At 40.9% G+C, this 26,521-nt stretch overlaps 3 protein-coding genes across 3 annotated transcripts; 2 read left to right on the forward strand and 1 right to left on the reverse strand.

Moving 5' to 3' along the window:
* Positions 1–1,846: 1,846 nt before the first annotated feature.
* Positions 1,847–3,082, reverse strand: LOC140128689 (olfactory receptor 1500-like). Its single transcript, XM_072150388.1, has 2 exons — positions 3,056–3,082; positions 1,847–2,779 (listed from the first exon to the last, which is right to left on the reverse strand). The coding sequence occupies exons 1-2, from the start codon at positions 3,080–3,082 to the stop codon at positions 1,847–1,849; spliced, it is 960 nt and encodes a 319-aa protein (XP_072006489.1).
* A 60-nt stretch (positions 3,083–3,142) lies between these two features.
* LOC140128690 (olfactory receptor 5G9-like) lies at positions 3,143–13,979 on the forward strand. Its single transcript, XM_072150390.1, has 3 exons — positions 3,143–3,230; positions 4,207–4,331; positions 13,047–13,979. Exons 1-3 carry the CDS (start codon positions 3,143–3,145, stop codon positions 13,977–13,979), a joined length of 1,146 nt encoding a protein of 381 aa, XP_072006491.1.
* Positions 13,980–14,112: 133 nt separating this feature from the next.
* Positions 14,113–24,139, forward strand: LOC140128691 (olfactory receptor 5G9-like). Its single transcript, XM_072150391.1, has 2 exons — positions 14,113–14,256; positions 23,207–24,139. Exons 1-2 carry the CDS (start codon positions 14,113–14,115, stop codon positions 24,137–24,139), a joined length of 1,077 nt encoding a protein of 358 aa, XP_072006492.1.
* Positions 24,140–26,521: the final 2,382 nt, after the last annotated feature.

Raw genomic sequence — 26,521 nt, forward strand, 5'->3', positions numbered from 1 at the left:
TGCCCCCAGTAGTATACAGCCTGCCCCCAGTAGTATATAGCCTGCCCCCAGTAGTATACAGCCTGCCCCCAGTAGTATACAGCACTGCCCCCAGTAGTATCCAGCTTGCCCCCAGTAGTATACAGCCTGCCCCCAGTAGTATACAGCCTGCCCCCAGTAGTATACAGCCTGCCCCCAGTAGTATACAGCCTGACCAGCATTACAAAAATAAATAAACGTACATACTAACCCTCCGGTGGCCCCGATGCGCATCGCTGCTTCCCCGGTGTCCGCGCCCATCTCCATCCTTCTGCCGGCCGGCAGGCTCATAGTATGACGTGCAGCTGCTGACGTCATACTAGGCACCGCCCAGGGGAGAAACATGGCGTCGCCCAGTACGATGTTGCTGAAGAAAGAAGACGGGCGCGGAAGCCTGAAGACGAGCCGCGCGGACATCGGGGGAGCAGCGCTGCACATCGGGGCCACTGTAGGGTGAGTGTATAAGTTTATTATTTTTTAAGTATTTTTTACTTGACTCGTTATTTCATTGACTCGTGTATAAGCCGAGGGGATGTTTCCAAAGATGTGTGAACGAAAACTAGCACCATACTGGAGAGAACGTAACACATAGGAGAAGAGCTTCTGTCTTTGGAGAGATTATTTCTCCCTCATGCTCCACAGACTCATAAATGCCTAAAGGTTCATGCAATAATGAAGGGTGAGGGCAGAGCTGATCGCCTACATACACACAGACTAGTTCACTGCCCACATTACACACTGCGGCTTAATGCAGTAATTGCGGCTTAATACATGTATGTATGTATGTATATGTGTATATATATATATATATATATATATATATATATATATATATATATGTGTGTGTGTGTGTGTATGTATGTCCGCTATAGGAATCAGTACCGTCGTGTTTACAATCACCAAATTTTGCACAGTTGCTCTCTGTGACTCATAAACATCATAAACTCGGTTTTGAACCAAAATTTTAACCCTCCAATTTCCAAAATACACTTATTACCCACCATATACAGGATCCATCATCTGCTGCTGCTGTGACAGTTAGAGCCGTGATTGGTTGCTATTCTGCCAGGGGTCATTAATATGAGCTCTTAGCTGTGATTGGCTACTATAGGCAATGATTAATATTATGTGTGAGGTAAGGCGGATAGAGACAGAGAGACAGGCAGGTAGAATGAGTGACAGAGAGACATGCAGGGAAAGAGTGAGAGACACAGAGTGAGAGACACAGAGATGGAGATACAGGCAGAGAGAGTGAGTAGGAAACTGACAGGGAGAATAACAGAGACAGGAAGGGAGAGTGAAAGACAGGAAGAGTGAGAGACTGGCAGGGAGAGTCATTGAGAGAGAGACAGGATGGAAGTGTGAGTGTGAGACAAAGAGACAGATATTGAGTGACTGAGAGACAGGCAGGGAGAGTAAGTGAGTTAATGAGGGACAAAGAGAAAAGCAGGGAGAGTGAGTGAGAGACAGAGATACAGGAATGGAGACTGAGAGAGAAATATGCAGGGAGAGTGACTGGGAGAGAGAAAGACAGCTAGTGAGTGTGAGTGAGGGATAGACAAGGAGAGTAACTGAGAGACAGACAGAAATGAGTGAGAGACAGGAAGAGAGAGTGAGTGAGTGACAGGCAGAAAAATAAGAGAAAAACAGGCAAGGAGAAATAAATATATAATTTTTTTGTCAACCAATTCTATTTTGTTATAGCTTAGAGCAGCTATTTACTCTCCCGGGCAACACCGGGATCTACAGCTAGTATTCGAATGAACACGATGCTATTGGTTGATGTTGTTACACTTAACATATATTAATTTTAAAAAGATTCTTATTGTTAATAAAATGAATTGCATTTATGAATTGTTTCCTGTATGGCTTTATTAATGTCCTTGTTCCTGAGACTGTATATAATGGGGTTGACCAAAGGTGTAAATACAGTATAGAACAGGGAGAGGATCTTACTGATGGTTGATGATTGGCCTTTTGTTGGGACAATATAAACACTGAATATTGTCCAATAGAATATGGAGACTACAATGAGGTGGGAGCTACAGGTGGAGAAGGCTTTCTGTCTCCCGGTACTGGTTGGGATCCTTAGTACTGCCAATACAATATTAGTATAAGATGTGACGATTATTGTGGTTGGAATTATTACTACCAGAATTCCCATAAAATAAATCCCCAAGTGGATGACAAATGTGTCAGAACAGGCAAGTTCCAGTAAGGGGACAATGTCACAGAATAAGTGGTCAATGATATTGGGTCCACAAAAAATAACATTTGCCGTCCTTATAATGAAAATCAATATGATAGAATAACCAAGCATCCAACAAAGAATGGACACTTTCACACAATGTCTACTGGTCATGATAGTGGAGTAATGGAGGGGGTTACAGATGGCCACATATCTGTCATATGACATCACCGTGAGGAGGAAACATTCAAAAGCTTCAGAGGCGCCAAAGAAATACAACTGAGATATACATGCTATAGAAATAACGACCCCTCCATTATTCAGTAGGATGTGGAGGAGGTTGGGAACAACATCTGTGATCACTAATATGTCACTGACGGACAGCTGTGAGATGAAGAAGTACATGGGAGTGTGGAGGTTCCTGCTGGTGGACACCAGGACGATGATCAGGAGGTTCCCACATATTGTCCCACAATAAACCACCAGGAGAAGACAGAACAGGAACATTCTTAAACTTTTGCGCATTTGAAATCCTTTAAGGAAAAATTCTGTCACAATAGTTAGATTATTCTCCTGTAAATAGAACAAATATAATATTAATACACAGAAACATTTAACGAGGACTATATAATTATACAATCATGTTATATAGAGTAGAAATATAGAAGCAATGACCTCCTTGTAGACTGAGGAATTCCAAGATTTAATAGATAATAGATAATGCCTCGATGGACCAAAAGTAGATTTTTTTTATTACAAGGGTCAAATTACTGTTTTGAAATGTTATAAAACTTCAGGCACATTCATGGGAACCTTAAGCAGAGCAGAACATTTCCTAGTAACACTTACATTGGTTATTTGCTTCTGGAAATTCATTTTGAAGTTGCCAACTTCTTTGAGAAGAAATGTGTGGGGGCAGTGATCGGCCTCACAGTCATGTCGTGTGGTGGTCAGAAACAGGAACATGAACCGGAATGGGATGAAGAGAAGATATTTATATACCTAGTAAAAGGCAATGTGCCAGGTATAACAAGTCCGGGGAGATCTTCTGTCAGTGTCTCATGAGTCCTCGGAGGATAAAGATAAAATAATAATTACCAAACTATTTCTTTTTTCCTTTAAACTTTTAATGAGTCAAAAAGTAAAGTACAGACAATAATCACATTACAGACTCGGCTTATCTGTGTCGCCTTTTAGCATTGAAATATTGCAATCAATATTGTTGTGTAGATGTGTGTGTACATACGGAGACAATTGGAGTACATAAAGGGGGTGTCTACGAGGAATCAAATAAGATAAGAAGGAAGAGAACAGGAAGGTGAGTATCAGGGCAGATGTGCAATTAAGCAGTATAAAAATACACAACAAGGCCGGATACACATCCATTCAGGTACAGTATATTGTCATTTAAAGGGTGAGTTCAGGAACATCCACATTAGCATTGATAGGGAGCGAAGCCAGGTTTCCTGCATGGAATACTTGGTAGTGATTTCCTATTTCCATTTGTACTCTAATAAATTTCTGACCATCTAGAGGACTTGCCACAAAGATTAGATTTGCTTAAAGGGATTTTACCACGGGCCATGTGAGGTCCTATCCACAGAATAAGGCCTTGTTGATCTTGGGGGGTCATCACTAAGATCAGCAAGTAAGACCCTTTTTTTGATGTCAGGAATTTAGGTTGATCATAATCGCAGATGTTGATCTCTTCAAAGCTTTGGTAATTATATTGGGGAGGTTCATCAATAAGGTATTGTTGCACCATGATCTGAAGGCGTTAGAGAAATGGGACAGGGTCATTTCTAGGGCTATAGAAACATTGTTGGACCATAAGACTGTAACTACAGCAGAGAGTTACAGTCTGCAAGATAAAGGTCTATTCTGTAGAAGAACCTTTGTCTAAAGCAATAAAAATATGATTCCCTGGATGAGGCAGAAGCCTTCTGTGTGTAAACACAAGTTTAATGTTTATGTTTTATGTTTTTACCTGTGACATACAGAGAGCAAATATCTGCAAATATCGGAATATGTGAATGTTAGCAGTTACTGCATTATTCTGCAAGACCTTAATTGTCCTGTCCCTAATATCCAGAAATCCCTTGATTATCAAGATGCTGTTGTCATTGTATAATGTGCACTAATACATAGATCATGAAAGTGATTTGTCATTGAATAGTGTGCACTAATACATAGATCATAAAAGTGATTTTGGCATTGAATAGTGTGCACTCATACATAGATCATAAAAGTGATTTTGGCATTGAATAGTGCACACTAATATGTAGACCATAATTGAGCTTTTGTCATTGAAAAGCATCTAGTATTAGATCTATTATAAAGTTGATGTCACTGTTTAGTTTGGCAACAACAGACGCAAACTTGAGGCAGCTGTGCTGCATTGTTTCCCATAAGCTTCCAATATGCCACTCTTTACTGTCCCACTATCAGACTTACACTGGGGATACCTTAATTGCTCATACAATACATTGCAGTGTAATGTATCTGTCAGTGAAAGTTTGCCTATTAATCCTAGTCTTGAACTTGACCATCGTATATGACCATCGTACATGGCAACATGGAGGTCTTAATCAGACCTCTGGCTGCCTCCCACAACACAATCGGTGCCATGATGTAACACATGGTCTCCTGCTGCTGATCAATCTGGCACACAACTAGTGCCAGCGTCATCCCGAGGACAAAAAAGATTGTCCTAATGGGGAAACAAGCCACTAAGTTGAACAATCTATTTTGTCCAGTGTTGAAACCAGTTAAAACAGAAGTATAACAAATAAAGTAAATAAATTATCTCCATGATCGCTGTGACCCCAAGAGTAAATGTTTCCACTTTTAACTGGATTTTTTTTTTTTTTTCAAATTGGATGACATTTGGAATTTTGGAATAATTGTTGGCATGTTGGCACTAGAAAGTACAATTAGCCCCAACATCTCTGTCAGCAGAAAATGAAAAAGTTGTGATTTTGGTTTAACTTCAGAAATGTGGCAAAATAAATACATTTCTTTTTGAACAACATTTTTTACAAATGTATTAAAACATTTAAAAAAAAACAAATAAATTCGGTATCTCTATGATTGTAATGACAAAAATGAAGGGGTGCTGTAATTTGGAGTGTGCAGCAAAAGCCGTAACAACTAAGCCATCAAGGAAACAGCACAATTTGATTTTTTTGCCTATTTTTACCATATTTGCAATATTTTTCCTGCTTTCTAGTACATGGTGATGATACCCCAGAATATAGACTAGATTTTATATGTTTTTCCAATTTCTGTTTTGCACAGAGCAAGAAGATGGGGCCGAACTGCCTTCCAATTTAGCTGAGTAGCTAGAACTTCAGAAGAGAGCGGCCTTATATCAGGGAAAGATTGGATGTTTCTGCACTTTCATTTGCTGAGAAGAAATAATTACTTAATAATTGTTAGGAGTTATGTAACAAATGCAATTAAATCATTCATCTTAATGCTTGTTAAACAATTGTACACATGTTTGTTGGTGGTTACACCCTGTTGAAAGCAAAAGCCAAAACCCTCATTTAGGAATCCTGATGAGTTCTACATCTGCTGGTTGAGCTCTGTTATCCCTATGTTGTGATGTCATTCACCTACTAGAACATCACTTTTAATGCTGTATATATAAAACGTGGCAGTAAACGCACTACTAACTGCTACATTTGGGACAAGAATCTTAAAAACACAGATGCCTTAGGGTAACAGGTTATGTAGTAGGGACCTGGAACCAGGTGATATGCTGAAAGTGTATAACCAGGACCCCAACTAATTAGGGAGTAAGGACTGCTCTAGGTATTCCCTGCCTGTGCCCAGAGGCGGTGAATGTTCTCCCCAGTCTAGGATGTAACCAAGTTCTTCTTAGTGAGCAGAGTGAGCAATATAGCTAGTAATTAATAATGTAAGGGGTTATTATCTTTTAAACCCAGTACATTAGGTTCGGTGGTTGGAATCAAGTGTGATCCCATTGCACACCAAACCCTCACACTCTGCTTTAGGATGCCAATGTGCTCACGTCCAGAGGCTTGATTGTACACTGCACCACTTAAGGGGGCATGTAACTACCTAGTCACAGGTTAGTATAAGTTTTTGGGGCGCTAGCAGGACCCCAGAGCAGCTCCGCTACACCACACCATCTAAAGTATAAGCTAGAATAGCCAAAAGATAGCCTAGGAGCTCCGCTAGTTAAAATTATCAAAGATTAGCCCGGAGAACCGGCTTCATCAGGGGTCGGGCTAATAATGAGCGTCGGCTCGGTCACGCCGAGTATATAATGGAAGAAGCTCCTCCCAAATGTAGATCAGTGGCCAATCCACTGTGTGGAATGATGACCAACCTCCAGAACCCTGATTGGTCCGGAGAGGCCAATAGAAACTGAATGGACCCGATCAGCTGTTCGTCTCCTGTCAGGAGGGCATACGTCACCCGATCGTCTCCATCTGCGCATGTCAAAAGACTTAGTGTGCGCGCGACAGTATCGTGTGAATCCAGTATCATATAATGTAAAGAGAGAGGGAAAATGTTAATGTTATCCATTAACTTTGGAGGTTATGAATGTGGCCAACCTAATATGGAAGAAAAGACCTGATCCTTGGTCTACCCTTCAGTTCAAGAATTTCCCCATGAATGTGGGTACATTACTGTCTAGTGATAGGGCTTTAACCATATGTAGCCCCTATTGTATACAGTATTTTATCACGGTATACAAAAGATCCCAGTTCTTACCATAATCATAAGTCCTGATAAACTACTAGTAAACTGAGGTGTGATACTCATAATAATGATGCGCACAAAAGGAATTTCTTCTTGATAAATTTATTGGAATACCTACCTATGGTCCAATAAGAGTAGTCATGACATCCACAGTGATGGTATTAGGACTATACGATGCCAATATAGAAAGTGGGGGCACCATCAACATACTTACAATCAATTGTAACTATCACACCTTTTTCAATATATCTCAGACATTTATACTTACTTGCTCCTGCTTATAGGTACGCGGTTCCCCCAGTTGGGTTGACAACTGCGCACATCAAATACTTATATGGCCGATGGCTACAACTGGGAACGTTTCGTGATAGTCACTAGATCAGTATCTTGCGTTGGGATTCATACGAAGTGGCTGGGCATGCGCAGATCCTGATAATTTCGCGCGCACACTAAGTCTTTTGACATGCGCAGATGGAGACGATCGTGTGACGTATGCCCTCCTGACAGGAGACGAACAGCTGATCGGGTCCATTCAGTTTCTATTGGCCTCTCCGGACCAATCAGTGTTCTGGAGGTTGGTCATCATTCCACACAGAGGATTGGCTACTGATCTACATTTGGGAGGGGCTTCTTCCATTATATACTCGCCGTGACCGAGCCGAGGCTCATTATTAGCCTAACCCCTGATGAAGCCGGTTCTCTGGCGAAACATGTTGGGGGGCTAATCTTTGACAATTTTAACCAGCGGAATGCCTAGGCTATCTTTTGGCTATTCTAGCTTATACTTTAGATGGTGTGGTGTAGCGGAGCTGCTCTGGGGTCCTGCTAGCGCCCCAAAAACGTATACTAACCTGTGACTAGGTAGTTACATGCCCCCTTAAGTGGCGCAGTGTACAATCAAGCCTCTGGATGTGAGCACATTGGCATCCTAAAGCAGAGTGTGAGGGTTTGGTGTGCAATGGGATCACACTTGATCCCAACCACCGAACCTAATGTACTGGGTGTAAAAGATAATAACCCCTTACATTATTAATTACTAGCTATATTGCTCACTCTGCTCACTAAGAAGAACTTGGTTACATCCTAGACTGGGGAGAACATTCACCGCCTCTGGGCACAGGCAGGGAATACCTAGAGCAGTCCTTACTCCCTAATTAGTTGGGGTCCTTTGAGCATATCACTTGGTTCCAGTTCCCTACTACATAACCTGTTAGCCTAAGGCATCTGTGTTTTTAAGCTTTTTGTCTCAAGTGTAGCAATTATTAGTGTGTTTACTGCCACGTTTTATGTATACAGCATTAAAAGTGACGTTTTAGAAGCTCATCATCTGTCCGGATATGGGTATCTTTGTGCTGCCTTAGGTAGATTTTTTCGTGTTAGCTATTGTTTCTTAATCCCTGCCGCGACAATAGGTCCATATATCTTTTTTTGAATTGTCATTCACCTACAACACATGACCTGCACCCCCATGTGTCAGACAAGGTGTCTGTCATCACAACGGCTTGGAATATTAAATCCTAAAACTCGGAAGTACAATATACTTATATACAAAAGCCTTATACAGCTCAATAACCGGAATGATTTCCTTTATGACTTTTGTACGGAGGGGAGCAGAAAACTGCTATGAGAAAAAAGGGGTCAAAAAATTCTCATAAGCTGTTGCTTGTCAATATGTATTTCTATAGCCGTCATAATGTTTTAGTCACTCTACATCTTTTAAGACCCTTTAAATATTTATTTACCATCTCACAAGAATATGAAGTGTCCTATGTATGACTTTCTTGATGTCCTTATTCCTCAGACTGATGGGAGTGAACAAAGTATAGAGCATAGACAGGATCTTACTGATGGTTGATGATTGTCCTTTGGTTGGAACGATATATAAACACTAAACATTGTCCAGTAGAATATAGAGACCACAATGAGGAGGGAGCTACAGGTGGAGAAGGCTTTCTCCCTTCCGATCCTTGACGGGACCCTTAATACTGCTATAATTATATAAGACACAATAATTAGAGATGAATCGGAATTTGTTTAGAATTCCAGGAAAACTTCAGTTCTGCACAAATCCAAAGTTTACGGTGAATCGTGTGAACAAATTTTTTTTCACGTTAATTAGCAAAATGTCAGCGAGCACAACTTGTTACATGGGGCAGAGAACTCTGGGAAGATGAAAGGAACACCGCGATCACATATGCAGACATGTAAGCCAATCAGCAACCAGCAGGCTTATGTAATGTCACAGCCCTATAAAAACAGCCATTTGCAATCCTGTCATTTCACACTGCATGTGCTGTCTGTATCGTCTAGCTGCTTGTACACAGTAGCTGCAGGAGTGATTTTTCTCAAAGTCCAGGTTGTCAGTTCTTGTGGTTCTGTATACCCCAAATTTCAATTGATTTTTGTTGCTAAAGTTGATACCAAGAAATCCACGAGTGACAAGGGGTGGACCAAAATAATAATGAATGAAAAGCGCTACACACATGAAAAACATACACTCACCGGCCACTTTATTAGGTACACCTGTCCAACTGCTCGTAGCGCTTAATTTCTAATCATCCAATCACATGGCGGCAACTCAGTGCATTTAGACATGTAGACATGGTCAAGACATGGTCTCCTGCAGTTCAAACCGAGCATCAGTATGGGGAAGAAAGGTGATTTGTGGCCTGTGAACGTGGCATGGTTGTTGGTGCCAGAAGGGCTGGTCTGAGTATTTCAGAAACTGCTGATCTACTGGGATTTTCACGCACAACCATCTCTAGGGTTTACAGAGAATGGTCCGAAAAAGAAAAAACATCCAGTGAGCGGCAGTTCTGTGGGCGGAAATGCCTTGTTGATGCCAGAGGTCAGAGGAGAATGGGCAGACTGGTTCAAGCTGATAGAAAGGCAACAGTGACTCAAATCGCCACCCTTTACAACCAAGGTAGGCAGAAGAGCATCTCTGAATGCACAGTATGTCGAATTTTGAGGCAGATGGGCTACAGCAGCAGAAGACCACACCGGGTGCCACTCCTTTCAGTTAAGAACAGGAAACTGAGGCTACAATTTGCACAAGCTCATCGAAATTGGACAGTAGAAGATTGGAAAAACGTTGCCTGGTCTGATGAGTCTCGATTTCTGCTGAGAAATTCGGATGGTAGGGTCAGAATTTGGCGTCAACAACATGAAAGCATGGATCCATCCTGCCTTGTATCAACGGTTCAGGCTGGTGGTGGTGGTGTCATGGTGTGGAGAATATTTTCTTGGCACTCTTTGGGCCCCTTGGTACCAATTGAGCATCGTTGCAACGCCACAGCCTACCTGAGTATTGTTGCTGACCATGTCCATCCCTTTATGACCACAATGTACCCAACAAGTGATGGCTACTTTCAGCAGGATAATGCGCCATGTCATAAAGCTGGAATCATCTCAGACTGGTTTCTTGAACATGACAATGAGGTCACTGGACTCAAATGGCCTCCACAGTCACCAGATCTCAATCCAATAGAGCATCTTTGGGATGTGGTGGAACGGGAGATTCGCATCATGGATGTGAAGCGGACAAATCTGCGGCAACTGTGTAATGCCATCATGTCAATATGGACCAAAATCTCTGAGGAGCTTCCAGCACCTTGTTGTATCTATGCCACGAAGAATTGAGGCAGTTCTGAAGGCAAAAGGGGGTCCAACCCGTTACTAGCATGATGTACCTAATAAAGTGGCTGGTGAGTGTATATACAACAACAGATCAGACAAGACAACATAAAAACATTTAAATGAGGGAAAACAGGGAATGTATAAAAATCAACACAGGAAGGACACCTGATAATGCTCTTGTCTTCAATTAGAGCCCCGTTCTAACCACTGTCCTATGAAAATATATTTTGTACACGAAAATATACATAGAGCAAAGGAGTGGGCATGGGACAAAGAGAAATATAAAGTACAGACAATATTGTATATAGTTATACGATACACCCAAAGGGCACACATCAAATGTCACAACAACGAGCCCAAGGCTCCTATAGAAATCCAGAGCCCACAATGAACAAGAGGGAAAATATGATGAAAAATATTCCTAGCTCTGCAAAAGTATTACCGTGTACTGCTGGACAAAGTGGAAGAACAGGGCTCAATGCGCCCCATGCATATCACCGTGAACCTGAGGAAGCTGCGGTAGTGAGGTGGGTAGCCGTCACCAGCAGCAGCAGGACAAGAAGCAGACCCTGAAGCAGGTGGTGGCCTACTTAAACAGCACTTTACCACCTATGATAGAGGATCTACTGGACTACTGGGCAGCCAAACTTGATGGCCTTTGTCAAGATCAACCAGGCATGGATCGGCTAGGATTTCAACTCACCAATGCCTTAGGCATCAGATTAGATCAGCCATGATGCCTCCTCCAAATTTTGAGAAATGACTCTGGATTCTAACTACCTGCCTCAGCCACTATTCTGATAAAGCCACCTGTATGATGCCACACATGTGGTGCCAGTTGCTCCATCTGCCTCCCATCATCTTTACCAGGGACTGGAATTGTCATCCAACTCCACACTCTGTCATTGTGCCACTTTTTGACCTTCTGCTGCTGCTGCTTCTGCCGGCACCTCCACACTCTGTCATTGTGGTACACTGTGACCTACTATGCTGCTGCTACCTCCATAATTTGTCCTACTTATGCTTCTCCCAACTGACCGCTGTCTCCCTGGAAAACTCTGTGGTTTCCATAATGCTGTTTTCACCCTCCATCACTCTATGACGTTGCCACTATGTTTGGTTTTCCCCTTCATTTCATCTGTCAGAAGGAATGTAAATCTTCAGGATTGATAGCCAAAAGCAGCAGTGGATACAGAACACACAGGACATGCAAGTATCCCATTTACTGCTCATCTCTGTTCTGGATCCACTACTGTTTGTTTTTAGCAATACTGATGGATTATTGACCGATTGAAAGAGGACACTGACGGAGGAAAAGAAGGGCAAACTGATCAGTGATATCAATGCAAAATTACTGACGACACCCTCTACACTGTTTTGGGGGGTTTCTACATGTATCAGCGTTTAATAGAACAGGTTCTGTCGTAATCTATGGAATCATCTGATGTCACAGTAAAAAGAGTGCACTCTGTGATGTTATAGTGGGATCTTGGCCCTCAGCTCAGTCCTTTCTAGCTGGCACAGACGTTACCTTGTCAAGCTGCATTCCCGCTTCGCTTATTTGGTGAAGTTGGTCCCTGTGGGTGCCCATAGAATTGAAGAGTTAAGTGATTCTAAGAGCCGCGGTTGTCATGTGAGTGTCATACTAAAACACAGGATTGTTTAAAGACAAAACCACGCTCCCTATGCATATTTAAGCAAGGCACAACGTTCTACAACACCCTACAGGCTCTCTGCAGTCAGGAAATACCTGTTTTTTAACATGATTTGACATGATTCGATTCTGGTCGAAACTCAAGATTCGGAAAATTTTGCGAATCCAATTTTTGATAAATTCGCCCATCTCTAATGTTATGACAAACTTTTCAACATATCTTTACTATACAAATTTTCTATAAAAATAATTGCATTTCATATTCTTAAGAAAAGATTGGTAATTATTATTTTATTCTTATTCTATGAGGACTCATGAGACACTGGCAGAAGATCTCCCCGGACTTGTTACACCTGGCACATTGTCTTTTATGAAGAATATAAATATCTTCTCTTCATCCCATTCCGGTTCAAGTTCCTGTTGCTGACCACCACACAACATGACTGTGAGGCCGATCACTGCCCCGAGACATTTCCTCTCAAAGAAGTTGACAATTGAAAATGAATTTCCAGAACCAAAAATCATCCAGTGTAAGTGTTACTATGGAATGTTCTGCTCTGCTTAAGATTCCCTTAAAATTTTTTTACCCTTTTTGACATGTCAGTGCATTAATGCTTTATTATTTTAACAAAAAATGAGTTAAATAATATTTTATAATCTTGAAGTTCTTCAGTCTACATGGAGGTCGTTGCTTCTATTTTTCTTCTCTGTATAACATGATTGTGTACTTGTATTGTCCTCAATAAATGTTGTTGTTTCTGTGTATTATATTTATTTTTATATTATATTATATTATATTTGTTCTAATTACAGGAGAATAATCTGACGGTAGTCACAGAGTTTTTCCTTATAGGATTTCAAATTCGCAAAACTTTAAGAATCTTCTTGTTCTGTCTTCTCCTGGTGGTTTATTGTGGGACAATATGTGGGAACCTCCTGATCATTGTCCTGGTATCCACCAGCAGGAACCTCCACACTCCCATGTACTTCTTCATCTCACAGTTGTCTATTGGTGACATATTAGTGATCACAGATATTGTCCCCAACCTTCTCCAGGTTCTATTGAACAATGGAAGGACCATCACTTTTTTAGCTTGTATATCTCAGTTGTATCTTTTATGTGCCACAGAAGCTTTTGAATGTTTCCTCCTCGCAGTGATGTCCTATGACAGATATGTGGCCATCTGTAACCCCCTCCGTTACTCCATGATCATGACTAGTAGACATTGTGTGATATTGTCCATTCTTTGTTGGCTGCTTGGATTTTCTATGATTTTGATTTACATTATAAAAATGGCAAATATTATTTTTTGTGGACCCAATATCATTGACCACTTATTCTGTGACATTGTCCCCTTACTGGATCTTGCCTGTTCTGACACATTTGTCATCCGCAAGGAAATTTCTTTTATGGGAATTCCAGTAGTAATAATTCCAACCACAATAATCGTCACATCTTATACTAATATTGTATTGGCAGTACTTAGGATCCCAACTAGTATCGGGAGACAGAAAGCCTTCTCCACCTGTAGCTCCCACCTCATTGTGGTCTCCATATTCTACTGGACAATGTTCAGTGTTTATGTTGTTCCAACAAAGGACCAATCGTCAACCATCAGTAAGATCCTCTCCCTGCTCTACACTGTGTTTACACCTTTGATCAACCCCATTATGTACAGTCTCAGGAACAAGGACATCAAGAAAGCTGTACAGGAAAGACTTTATAAGTTCATTTTGGTGTATTAACAATAAAACGGTCTTCACAAATTGTGCTAAGTTTATAAAACCAATATATATATATATCAAAGGTGTTAGTGCTTCACGCTGTAAAATATTGCATAACAGTTCCAAAGAGCGATCTCACTAAGTCCTTGGTAAAATGAAAATTGAAGATTTCTTCGGATATTCCTCCTGTCCCTCTATCCGTTTCCTGTACTGGATCCTACAGAAGACCTCGTTCCAAATTCGTAGGTTCAAAGATCCTATACTGAAAGTTTGTGGACAGATATTGCGGATCACCATGGTAAAGAGTAAAACATTTTTCATTTTCACATGCAAAAATAGTGTAAAATTGGGCGTATCAGAAATTTTCTTAAAAGACGCCAAACATCTTGCCCGACCTAGGTTTCGCCCTCTTAGGCTTCTGCAGGTCCTGGTGTTTGACGTAATCTCCTGTGTTTAAATATAAAATAAGGTGCATTGGTCGCAATAGACATCCATTCTAAAAATGGTTAAGATGGAGGAATGTGCTGTTATTCCTTATATTTTCCCCACAGTTTGCACAATAAAATGACATTTACATTCTCATATCGATGTAAGTTCATTGCATGGATTTGTACATTAAAAGTTTTTGCCTCCCACAAATGTACTGGTTGTTCCTAGCTGCATTACCATTCTCATATTTCTCATAAATTTTTAGCTATATATAAATTAAAGGGATATTCCGGGAATATGAACGCCAGAAATCGGGGTGCGGGCTGTCAGACGATCTGACGGATTCCGACAAACCGTGGAATTTAACTTGTAAATTGTGTCGCAAGCCAAGCACTTACATGCATCGGGAGGAAGATGGTGAACTCCAGCGGACCTCAGTGGGGAAGCAACACATGCAGGAACTCAGGTGCACGGTCTTAGTGAATCGTGTCACAGTGCATTCCGGATGGATGATGCACTTTCGGAACTTCGAGGGACCGGGTAAGTATATGTGCCCCAAAGTCACAAAATGGAGCTTAATTAGTTTGATTTTATGATTCACAAAATGTTATGGCCTCTCTAAAGTTATCACCAAGATGGCTGCCACTGGAAACTACAAGTCCCATGATCCTTTAGTTCTCAGTAACTCCTCCTACCTAGTATGCACTGCTCCCAGTGATGTTGTAACAGGTTTTCTTGCTCTGTTACCATAGTAATGATGTGTAACTGCCATCACCAAAACACCTCTATGAATAGTGCCCTATAAATCAACCATTTGAAACCATTTTTTTGTTTCATCAAGTTTTACTTCTTTCAAATATATACATGTATTTACATCAATTCATTTTCATTTTCTTAAATCTTCTTATATATTACAACATTTTTTCGGCTAGTGTACGTACGTCCTAGTGAGTGTGCTATCACATGAATTTTAGAGATATAAAGAAATTCACCTCAGTCACCTCAGTCTCAGCCCTGGGGCCTCCAAACATGTGAGTGTTGCGAAGAAAAAAACTACTAGAACGCCAAATGAGGTGAATTTCTTTATATCTCTAAAATTCATGTGATAGCACACTCACTAGGACGTACGTACACTAGCCGAAAAAATGTTGTAATATATAAGAAGATTTAAGAAAATGAAAATGAATTGATGTAAATACATGTATATATTTGAAAGAAGTAAAACTTGATGAAACAAAAAAATGGTTTCAAATGGTTGATTTATAGGGCACTATTCATAGATGCGTTTATTTGGTGGACCAGGAGATCCCCGAAGCCCTAGACCTAAGATTCACTAAAATACCTCTGTATCTCATTATCAAATACGTCTGTCCAATCACCAAAACACCGCCATACTGGATGCTGCAACCAACGACTACAGCCAAACATAGTGGTGATCACATGACCTTCCCAGGCAGCTGCAGGACATGTGATGTGGACATGTGAAATTAACGGACTGATTAAATGGCTGGTAGCATTTTAATTCACAGTACATTCTACGGCATCAGCATTTTTTGCTAACCGAAGCAAAATTTTAAATAATAACTAATTACATATTAACTTATATTTTAAGGACCCCTTTAACTGCCTATGATATCCCAGCGGTACACAACCCCAACCCACCCTCTATGTTTATCCAATCACAAGCTCTTGCTAAAAAGACTAATGAATTGTCAGAGCCAGTACACAGCCTTTCAAACCAATAATGATGACTCTCTTGTAAGCATCTAATACGATCTAATATGAAACTCATCTCTATATTGGGCCATAATACAACTATATCGCAGAGGTCTGTATCGGGTGCAACAGAAACTGTCATGGGGGACATTAATCATAGGGGGTCTCAGGTTTCGCCTATTTCTGCGTCTGGTTTGTTCTCTTTTTAAGCTTGTGATTTATGATGGATCTCGTTCTGCCTTAGTAAATGTGTTTTGTCCAATTCATTAGCGCCTAATTTTGCGCCAAATTTATCTCTAATTTTTACCCTACAAAGTAAATCTCATTAGTGACTAATAATGGAACGAGATTCAACAAAGGTGACAGAAGGTTCAGGGCGTCATCTCTGCACATAAAGTCTCAGCTTGTACAATGTTTGGACCACATTGTGCTGTAACTACAGGGACTAAAAGAGATGTAAAAAAAAAAAAATTCTTACTGAAAAGTCTTTGCCTTTTTTATTTTAATGTACAGGAAATGGAGTCTGATAATATTCTCAGATCTGTACAATAAGACAATAATCACTCCCAGAGATGATCCCACAGACAATGATGAAGTCGTTACTGGAGAAATTTTACATTTTAAAACTGAGCTGAAGGATTTTTTATTTTGTATAGAGGTAATTTTTTCATTTGGGAAGAAAAGACCTTTGTTTTCAGTAAAAGAAAGGGAAGTGCGGCTCCTCAAGGTAGGTGCATTTTTGCGACTTTTTAGACACAAGATAGTGATAGATGCCGTGCAAACATCTGTATAACAGCCGCTCACTATGTTAGATAAGGTGCGGGGACTCAGAACCACTAAGTGCCGGACTTTTGCTTGTACCCAAAAAAGTTGAAAATTACAAACAAATTTACTAACTGCGGCAAAAAATTGTGCAAAAAAAGGCAAAAACTGTCTAAAAACTATGATCAATGCATAATGCGATATACTTGTGTTATGCTTTGCAATAACAAATGAGGTATTCAATAGAGAAGTCCAAAACACAAGCGAGAGATCAGAAACCAAGAGGTAGACAAAGCAAGAGAAAGAGCTAGTGTGAACATGGCTAGAAAACAGCAAGAGTTCAGCAAGTGGTGAAGGCTTAGCTGGACACTTAGGGTGATGCCAAACATGGCGTTTTGAACTTGTTTGTGGTCCATTTTTAAGCAGTCAGTTAAAAAAAAGAATCCGTTTTTGACCAGTTTTAATTGAGATAATTGGTAAAACCTGTCAAAAATGGATGCGTCTTCAAAAAAAGCATGCATTTTTAAAAAAACGCATACGTTTTTTAACAGACTGCTTAAAAACAGACCAAAAACGGTTTCAAAACGCCATGTGTGGCATCACCCTAATAGGGAGACTAGGCCCTGCTGCAGGTGGAAGGATGAGGAAATTACAGGTCCACGGGCCTAACTCTTGGAAGACAGAAGCAGATTACAGAAAGCGGGATGTGGCAGATTTCAGGTCAGTCAGCCACTAGAGTCCAGTGGGATGAGACAAAGCTCGATGGGGGACATGTATCATTATTTCTGCTTGTCAAATTGTCTAATTTTAGCGACTTTTGTCGTATTGGCGACGTTTTTGCAACTTTGCACTGAAGGTTTTTCAAGTCCGCCTTGGTCTGCACCTCTCTTGTATCCTCTCTTGTATATAACCTCTCACATGGCTTGTATCCTCTCCTGTATATAACCTCTCACATGGCTTGTATCCTCTCCTGTATATAACCCCTCACATGGTTTGTATCCTCTCCTGTATATAACCCCCTCACATGACTTGTATCCTTTGCAGTATATAACCCCTCACATGGCTTGTGTCCTCTCCTGTATATAACCCTCTCATGGCTTGTATCCTCTCCTGTATATAACCCCTCTCATGGCTTGTGTCCTCTCCAGTATATAACTCCTCACATGGCTTGTATCCTCTCCTGTATATAACCCCCTCACATGGCTTGTGTCCTCTCCTGTATATAACCCCTCACATGGCTTGTATCCTCTCCTGTATATAACCCTCTCATGGCTTGTGTCCTCTCCAGTATATAACTCCTCACATGCCTTGTATCCTCTCCTGTATATAACCCCTCACATGGCTTGTATTCTCTCCTGTATGTAGGCCCTCACATAGCTTGTGTCCTCTCCTGTATATAACCCCTCACATGGCTTGTATCTTCTCCTGTATATAACCCCTCTCATGGCTTGTGTCCTCTCCTGTATATAACCCCTCTCATGGCTTGTATCCTCTCCTATATATAACCCCTCTCATGGCTTGTGTCCTCTCCAGTATATAACTCCTCATATGGCTTGTATCCTCTCCTGTATAAAACCCCTCACATGGCTTGTATTCTCTCCTGTATGTAGGCCCTCACATGGCTTGTGTCCTCTCCTGTATATAACCCCTCACAAGGCTTGTATTCTCTCCTGTATGTAGGCCCTCACATGGCTTGTGTCCTCTCCTGTATATAACCCCTCACAAGGCTTGTATTCTCTCCTGTATGTAGGCCCTCACATGGCTTGTGTCCTCTCCTGTATATAACCCCTCACATGGCTTGTATCCTCTCCTGTATATATCCCCTCACATGGCTTGTATCCTCTCCTGTATATAACCTCTCACATGGCTTGTGTCCTCTCCTGTATATAACCCCTCACATGGCTTGTGTCCTCTCCTGTATATAATCCCTCACATGGCATGTGTCCTCTCCTGTATATAAGCCCCTCACATGGCTTGTATTCTCTCCTGTATATAACCCCTCACATGGCTTGTATCCTCTCCTGTATATAACCCCTCACATGGCTTGTGTCCTCTCCTGTGTATAACCCCTCACATGGCTTGTGTCCTCTCCTGTGTATAACCCCTCACATGGTATCCTCTCCTGTATATAACCCCCTCACATGACTTGTATCCTTTGCAGTATATAACCCCTCACATGACTTGTATCCTCTCCTGTATTTAACCCCTCACATGGCTTGTATCCTCTCCAGTATATAACTCCTTACATGGCTTGTATCCTATCCTGTATATAAACCCACACATGACTTGTGTCCTCTCCTGTATATATCCCCCTCACATGGCTTGTGTCCTCTCCTGTATATAACCCCTAACATGGCTTGTGTCCTCTCCTGTATATAACCCCTCACACGACTTGTATCCTCTACTGTATTTAACCCCTCACATAGCTTGTATCCTCTCCTGTATATAAGCCCCTCACATGGCTTGTATCCTATCCTGTATATAAACCCTCACATGACTTGTGTCCTCTCCTGTATATATCCCCCTCACATGGCTTGTGTCCTCTCCTGTATATAACCCCTCAAATTGCTTGTGTCCTCTCCTGTATATAACCCCTCACACGACTTGTATCCTCTCCTGTATATATCCCCCTCACATAGCCTGTGTCCTCTCCTGTATATAACCCCCTCACATGGCTTGTGTCCATGTGGATATGAGACATTTGCAATAAAAAGTCTCAAAAAGAAGTCAAAATCTGCACCTGCCACATGGAAAAACTGAACATGTATCACAAGTAAAATTAACTGATCATACATAAGGCGCAAAAAAGAGCTGCCAATTGTCTCAAAAGTTCACCGCAGAAAAACAAAACTATGATACATGTGCCCCATTGTCTCATAATCCTTCCAGTATAGGCAGAGGAGAAAGCAGGCTGAGACATGATATTCAGAGACAAGATTCTCTGCTATTAGAGCAGTGGGTGTATAGAACTCTCTACCGCAGGACGTTGTGATGGATGGTAGAGGGTCGATTAGGGTCTCAATGAAAAGATGATGAAGCCATTTATTTTTGCTGCCTTGTTTGTAGTCAGGACGGATCCATACTATGGGCAAACTGGTATCAGCCCACGAAAAGAATATTTTAAAAAGTTCTATTAAACTATGGAAAGTCTGTAATTCCATACATTGAGTTATTTGTTCTGTTTCTGTTTCCTTAACCTTTACATCATATAAGAGAAAGGAGGGGGCTCTGCTGAGCATTTGGTTTTATGGTTTTACTGTTTTTGATATGAGGGACCCACAGACTATTTCTTTTATATGGATTTGTTTTATAATATTTTGTATTATCCCAAATAAGCAACTCATCATTTTTGTATAGAGTAAGTGGTGGGGCAGAACCTAAGGCCCAATCCACATTTGCGAGTGTGACACGATGAACTCGCATCATACCCGCAACGCGTGCTGCCCTTATCGCACGGCCTGAATACTACAAACAGGAACTAAACGGACATGCTGAGTTCAGTTACGGTTTGCAGCGTTCGGGCCGGGAAATCTGGGAAACACGCATTGCGAATGTAAAGCGAGTTCATCACATCACACTTGCAAGTGTGGAAGGGCCTTATCTTTTTATTTCTTTTTAAAAAAAAGCCCATTGGTTTGCAATCAAAGACAATTACTGTTAACCTCTGTATCCAGAGTCTCCAATTGTTTGGAATTATACTCAATGATCAGCTGAATTAAAGTCTGAGATGTCCTCCCATTTAGTGCAAAAGGATTGGTCATCAAGGCCAAAGGCTGGAAATACCTGGATACGAAGACCTCTTGGGATCATGTTTTTCACAATGTAATTCTCCAAAGATAATCGATTCCACAATATTTTAGTCCGTTTATGTAGCAGATTTTTAAAAAGCTTAACAATGTACAACTGCAAGTAAAGAAACTACTTTCAACCAACAAACAGGAAACACGTAACCTTGATCTGGAAGACTCCTTTAAAATTTGGGAGAAGCAGATCAAAGGCCAAAAATAAAAAAAATTTCAAAGAGATGCACATGACTTGGCCATTGGAAGAAGTGAAAAACCACAAAGAAAGGTCTATTAAATCGGACCCCTTCAATGTCATCTCTTTCCTCCATAGGGGGGATGTCTCTAACCTTCTCTGACAATGGAGATACCAGACCAGTGAGAAACAACAAAAGAAGATATGAACCATATCAAAGGCAACAACCAAAAAGATGGGCCGAAAAGATGGCGACAATGAGGGGAGAAGACCTACACTTAGGGTAATAAATCTATCAGAGAGAGGACTTACTAAGGCCCAAATGGAGGGGATAATTTTTTCTCCTACTGACTGTTTTGACTGTTTCACAGACCTGCACCTGTTTGCCAGGAAGCTTGATCCTAACAAGGACTGTTGGGTTCTTGTAGATTCACTCCTGCCTAACAGTAATCTAATATAACACCCTAACGTTATCCCTGACCAGCTGCAGATCTCTCCCTAATGGCATCCAGACAGAGACTGATCCGAGTATATTTAAGGGTCACCTGATCAGGCCAGCCAATCACTGCTATCGATATGTAAGTGTACCACGTCATGCTGGGTGGAGTGCAGAGTCTCCTGGCTTGTGATTGGCTCTGTTTCTGGCCGCCAAAAAGCAAAACGGCGGGAGATGCCATTTTCTCGAGCAGGCAAAGTATTCGTCCGAGCAACGAGCAGTTCCGAGTACGCTAATGCTCGAACGAGCATCAAGCTCGGACGAGTGTGTTCGCTCATCTCTACTCAGTACCCTAAGGTTCCGTGTTTTTATTTACTTCCCAAGGTACACAAACGCCCCCAAAATCCACCTGGCCACCCAATTGTTTCGGGCATGGGGAGCCTTTGTGAACCAATTTGTAAAATTTGTAAAATCGATCATCATCTTCGTCCATTGGTAGAAACACTACCTTCATATCTGAAGGACGCCATGGATGTGTTGAGGAAGTTTAATGGCCTTCCGTTAGATCCTGATATGTATATCGTCACATGTGATGTTGAGTCATTATATACCGCGATTCGCCACAGTGACGATATATCAGCTACCAAATTCTTCCTTGAGTCCTCTGACCTTGATCCTGATTTAGTGAAGTTTTTGGTAAAGCTTTTGGAATTTGCCCTCTCACATAATTTTTATGATTATTGACTGATTGAAACCGGACACTGACGGATGAATAGAAATGCAAAATGATCAGTGACCGTAATGCCAAATTATTGCCGACACCCTCTCTACTCTTTGGGGGTTTTCTACATGTATCTGCGTTTAACAGAACAGTTTCTGACGTAATCTATGGAATCATCTGATGTCAGTGTAAAAAGAGTGCACTCTGTGATGTTATAGTGGGATCTTTGCCCTCAGCTCGGTCCTTTCAGTTACCTTGTCAGGCTGCATTCCCGCTTCACTTATTTGGTGGAGTTGGCCTAGGTAAGTGCACATGGAAGTGAAGAGTGAAGTGATTCTAAGAGCCACGGCTGTCATGTGAGTTTCATACTAAAACACAGCATTGTTTGAAGACCAAACCAGGCTCCCTATGCATATTTAAGCATGGCACAACGATCTACAACACCCAAAGGCTCTCTACAGCCAAGAAATACCTGTTTTTTTAACTTCATTCGTTATGATTCGATTCGGGTCGAAACTCGAGATTCGGAATATTTGGCGAACTTGACAAATCAAATTTTTGAAAAATTCGCCCATCTCTAATGTTATGACAAACTTTTCAACACATCTTTACAACACAAATCTTGTATAAAAATAATTGCAATTCATATTCTTAAGAAAAATATTGTTAATTATTATTTTATTCTTATTATACGAGGACTCATGAGACACTAACAGAAATTCTCCCCGGACTTGTTGCCCCTGGCACATTACTTTTATGAAGAATATAAATATCTTCTCTTCATCCCATTTCTGTTCATGTTCCTGTTGCTGACCACCACACAACATGACTGTGAGGCCGATCACTGCCCCGAGACATTTCTTCTCAAAGAAGTTGACAATTGAAAAATGAATTTCCAGAACCAAAAAACATCCAGTGTAAGTGTTACTAGGGAATGTTCTGCTCTGCTTAAGATTCCCTTAAATGTGCGAAATTTTTTAACAGATCACAAAAATTTTTGACCCTTTTTGACATTTCAGTGCATTAATGCTTTATTATTTTTACAAAAAATGAGTTAAATAATATTTTATAATCTTGAAATTCTTCAGTCTACATGGAGGTCGTTGCTTCTATTTTTCTTCTCTGTAGAACATGATTGTGTACTTGTATTGTCCTCACTAAATGTTGTTGCTTCTATGTATTATATTATATTTGTTCTAATTACAGGAGAATAATCTGACTGTAGTCACAGAGTTTTTCCTTATAGGATTTCAAATTTGCAAAACTTTAAGAATCTTCCTGTTCTGTCTTCTCCTGGTGGTTTATTGTGGGACAATATGTGGGAACCTCCTGATCATTGTCCTGGTGTCCACCAGCAGGACCCTCCACACTCCCATGTACTTCTTCATCTCACAGTTATCTATTGGTGACATATTAGTGATCACAGATATTGTCCCCAACCTTCTCCAGGTTCTATTGCACAATGGAAGGACCATCACTTTTTTAGCTTGTATATCTCAGTTGTATTTCTTTGGTGCCTCAGAAGCTTTTGAATGTTTCCTCCTCGCAGTGATGTCCTATGACAGATATGTGGCCATCTGTAACCCCCTCCGTTACTCCATGATCATGACCAGTAGACATTGTGTGATATTGTCCATTCTTTGTTGGCTGCTTGGATTTTCTATGATTTTGATTTACATTATAAAAACTGCAAATGTTATATTCTGTGGATCCAATATCATTGACCACTTATTCTGTGACATTGTCCCCTTACTGGAACTTGCCTGTTCTGACACATTTGTCATCCACATGGAAATTTATTTTATGGGAATTCCAGTAGTAATAATTCCAACCACAATAATTGTCTCGTCTTATACTAATATTGTATCAGCAGTACTAAGGATCCCAACCACTACTGGCCGACAGAAAGCCTTCTCCACTTGTAGCTCCCACCTCATTGTGGTCTCCATATTCTACTGGACAATGTTCAGTGTTTATGTCGTTCCAACAAAAGGCCAATCATCAACCATCAGTAAAATCCTCTCTCTGCTATATACTGTGTTTACACCTTTGGTCAACCCCATTATATACAGTCTCAGGAACAAGGACATCAAGAAAGCCGTACAGGAAAGACTTTATAAATGCATTTTGGTTTATTAACAATAAAACGGTCTTCACAAATTATGTTAAGTTTGTAAAACTAAATATATATAGCACAATAAGTCAGTGAAAATATTCAGAACATTTTGTCCCTGAGTAGTTGGAGCCTTCCATAGGCTCCAGTTGCGACTTTTTTACTTTAAATAGTAGAGTGCTAGTATTAAAAATCATAAACATGTTAGGTTTCTCCACGTCCCAAAATACCGATTTTATAAAAATGTAAAAAAAGATTATTCGCGCCCTTGAACACTGTAACGGGAAATAGCGCCCAATTGTCTGAATCAACACTTTTTTCCATCTTTACATCCATGATTATTTGAATAAAAAATTAACAATGAAATAGGTCTAAATGGATATAAATGAAAATGCCATCATGTATCTCAAAAAATGACAACTGTGCATACTTAAAATCAAGCCTATAGAAATGATCTTGTACGTAACCCATGGCCTGTCTCCATTATATTTTTCTGGGATCTTTATTTGGTCTCACAGTTCAGATTTGGCCAACCTAAAGCTGTTGTGTGCATGGCCTTAAAGTTGTGTTCAGAATGCAATTGTTTAGAGAGGAGAACATGGACAATACAATGACAACATGAAGCTCAGGTCCATTGACTGAAAAACAAGACCAAATCCATAACTCTCCACCACCGTGCTGGAAGGTCAGTATGGGTCAGTTTCAGGTTCTTGAATGTTTACGCAGGTTTTGTTTTAATCCTTATGTGGATCTTCACATTAGAAATCTACATTGATCTTTAGTAACCAAAGGACATTTTTCCAGAATTTCAGCGGTTGGACTGAATGCAGTTCTCCAGGGACAACTCTCCATTGCCTTATGTCGGCTCATTCATAGATCCCAATTCTTCTGCTAATGCCTCTGCTATTTGCCGGTAGTAGGAGGGACTGCTCAATGCATGGCTGTTTCTCTTCCCCTTGGTTCCCACTTCCAGTCCTTCCCCATCCATGGGCCAGGCATGTGATTGCAACGAGATGGGTTAGGGATGACACAGAAATCCGAGCACTAACCCCTGTAATAAGACACCAAGCGACGCACAATCCTCATGAATATTCCTTTCTCCCTTCTGGGTTTGACATCTCAGGTCTCATAACTGCAAGGGGCTCACAATTACAATGAACATATATTAATATTTGCTTGTGATTGGGAGCTCATTTTCCTAAAAAAAAACTCTTTAATTTGTGCTGTAATGTTGAGGTTTTGTCCTCCGATACTTTCACTTGTTCCATAGTCTTATCCTTATTGTATTGTCCTGAGGAGGACACACAGGAAGCAGGATATCTGAGGCTGGGAACTAGTTGGGTTTTTTTCAGGCTATGTAAACATTGTACTTTTTTGGATTTTCTGAGACTGGTACCTGACCATGAGCTGGTCCATAGAAGGTCAAAAATTGTTATAAATGGAACCAGAAGTTTACAGTATTAGCAAATTTGAACTTGTTCAGTTTCGAAAATGGATGTTCACAGGCCAAATTAAATTGCATTGTAGAAATGCTTGAATGGACAGAACATTCATATTTCAAATTATCTTTTTATACCTGTGCATATAACAGTTGATGCATCTTCACCCAGAGAGAAATGGCAGGACACCATCAAAGACAATGAGCCCTGGCACTGAGCCCCCTAACCAGTTTCTTCCTGCTTATTATGCCCCCCTTAAATGGAGGCCAATAACTGCTCGATGTTTCCTCCTAGCTTGAACAACAGGGGCGTAACGATCCTGGACGCAAGGGGTGAAACGACGACCAGTCCCCACGGCAGGAATCGGCCCGGGTCGGGGTGATTACAGTAATATAATGAACTGTGACAGCCTTGGTCTGGTCTGGTTAAGTCATATGGGGGAGAGGAGCCACAGGCTGATGTTCCATTCTATTCCCTCACTGTGTGTTCGCATCAGAGCTCCGCTACGATACTGTTGTAAGCTGCGAATGGGACGGGAAGTAAGCTCAGTGTCCCAGTGCCGGCAGCGTTTGACCTCACTACGCTGCTGGTGCCGGGTGCGTTACTCTGTCTGCAGAAGAGAAGCCAGGAGGAAGATGGAGGATTTAGGTGAGTTTAATTTAATTTTTTTTCTTTGGTCCCAGGAAGTGGTAGGTCATAATTCATGGGGTGTATAATTTAAGGGGCAATTACATCCCAACACTAGGAATCATACATACTGTATGATTCCCTTATGATATCAAACAGTTTTCATACAGTAGCAGTAGGACATGGGGGAATTGACACAGGGGAATCAATCAGTAGCAGGAGGACAGAATTCGGTGTACAGAGCTGTGACTGGTGTAATTTTTGTGACTTTTGATGACGTTTTCAATTCTGCCATTTTTAGAACTGTACGGCCTTTCATCACTTTTTATTGATTTTTTAAAT

This window comes from Engystomops pustulosus, chromosome 4 (genome assembly GCF_040894005.1).
Source record: "Engystomops pustulosus chromosome 4, aEngPut4.maternal, whole genome shotgun sequence".
Taxonomy (NCBI): Eukaryota; Metazoa; Chordata; class Amphibia; order Anura; family Leptodactylidae; genus Engystomops; species Engystomops pustulosus.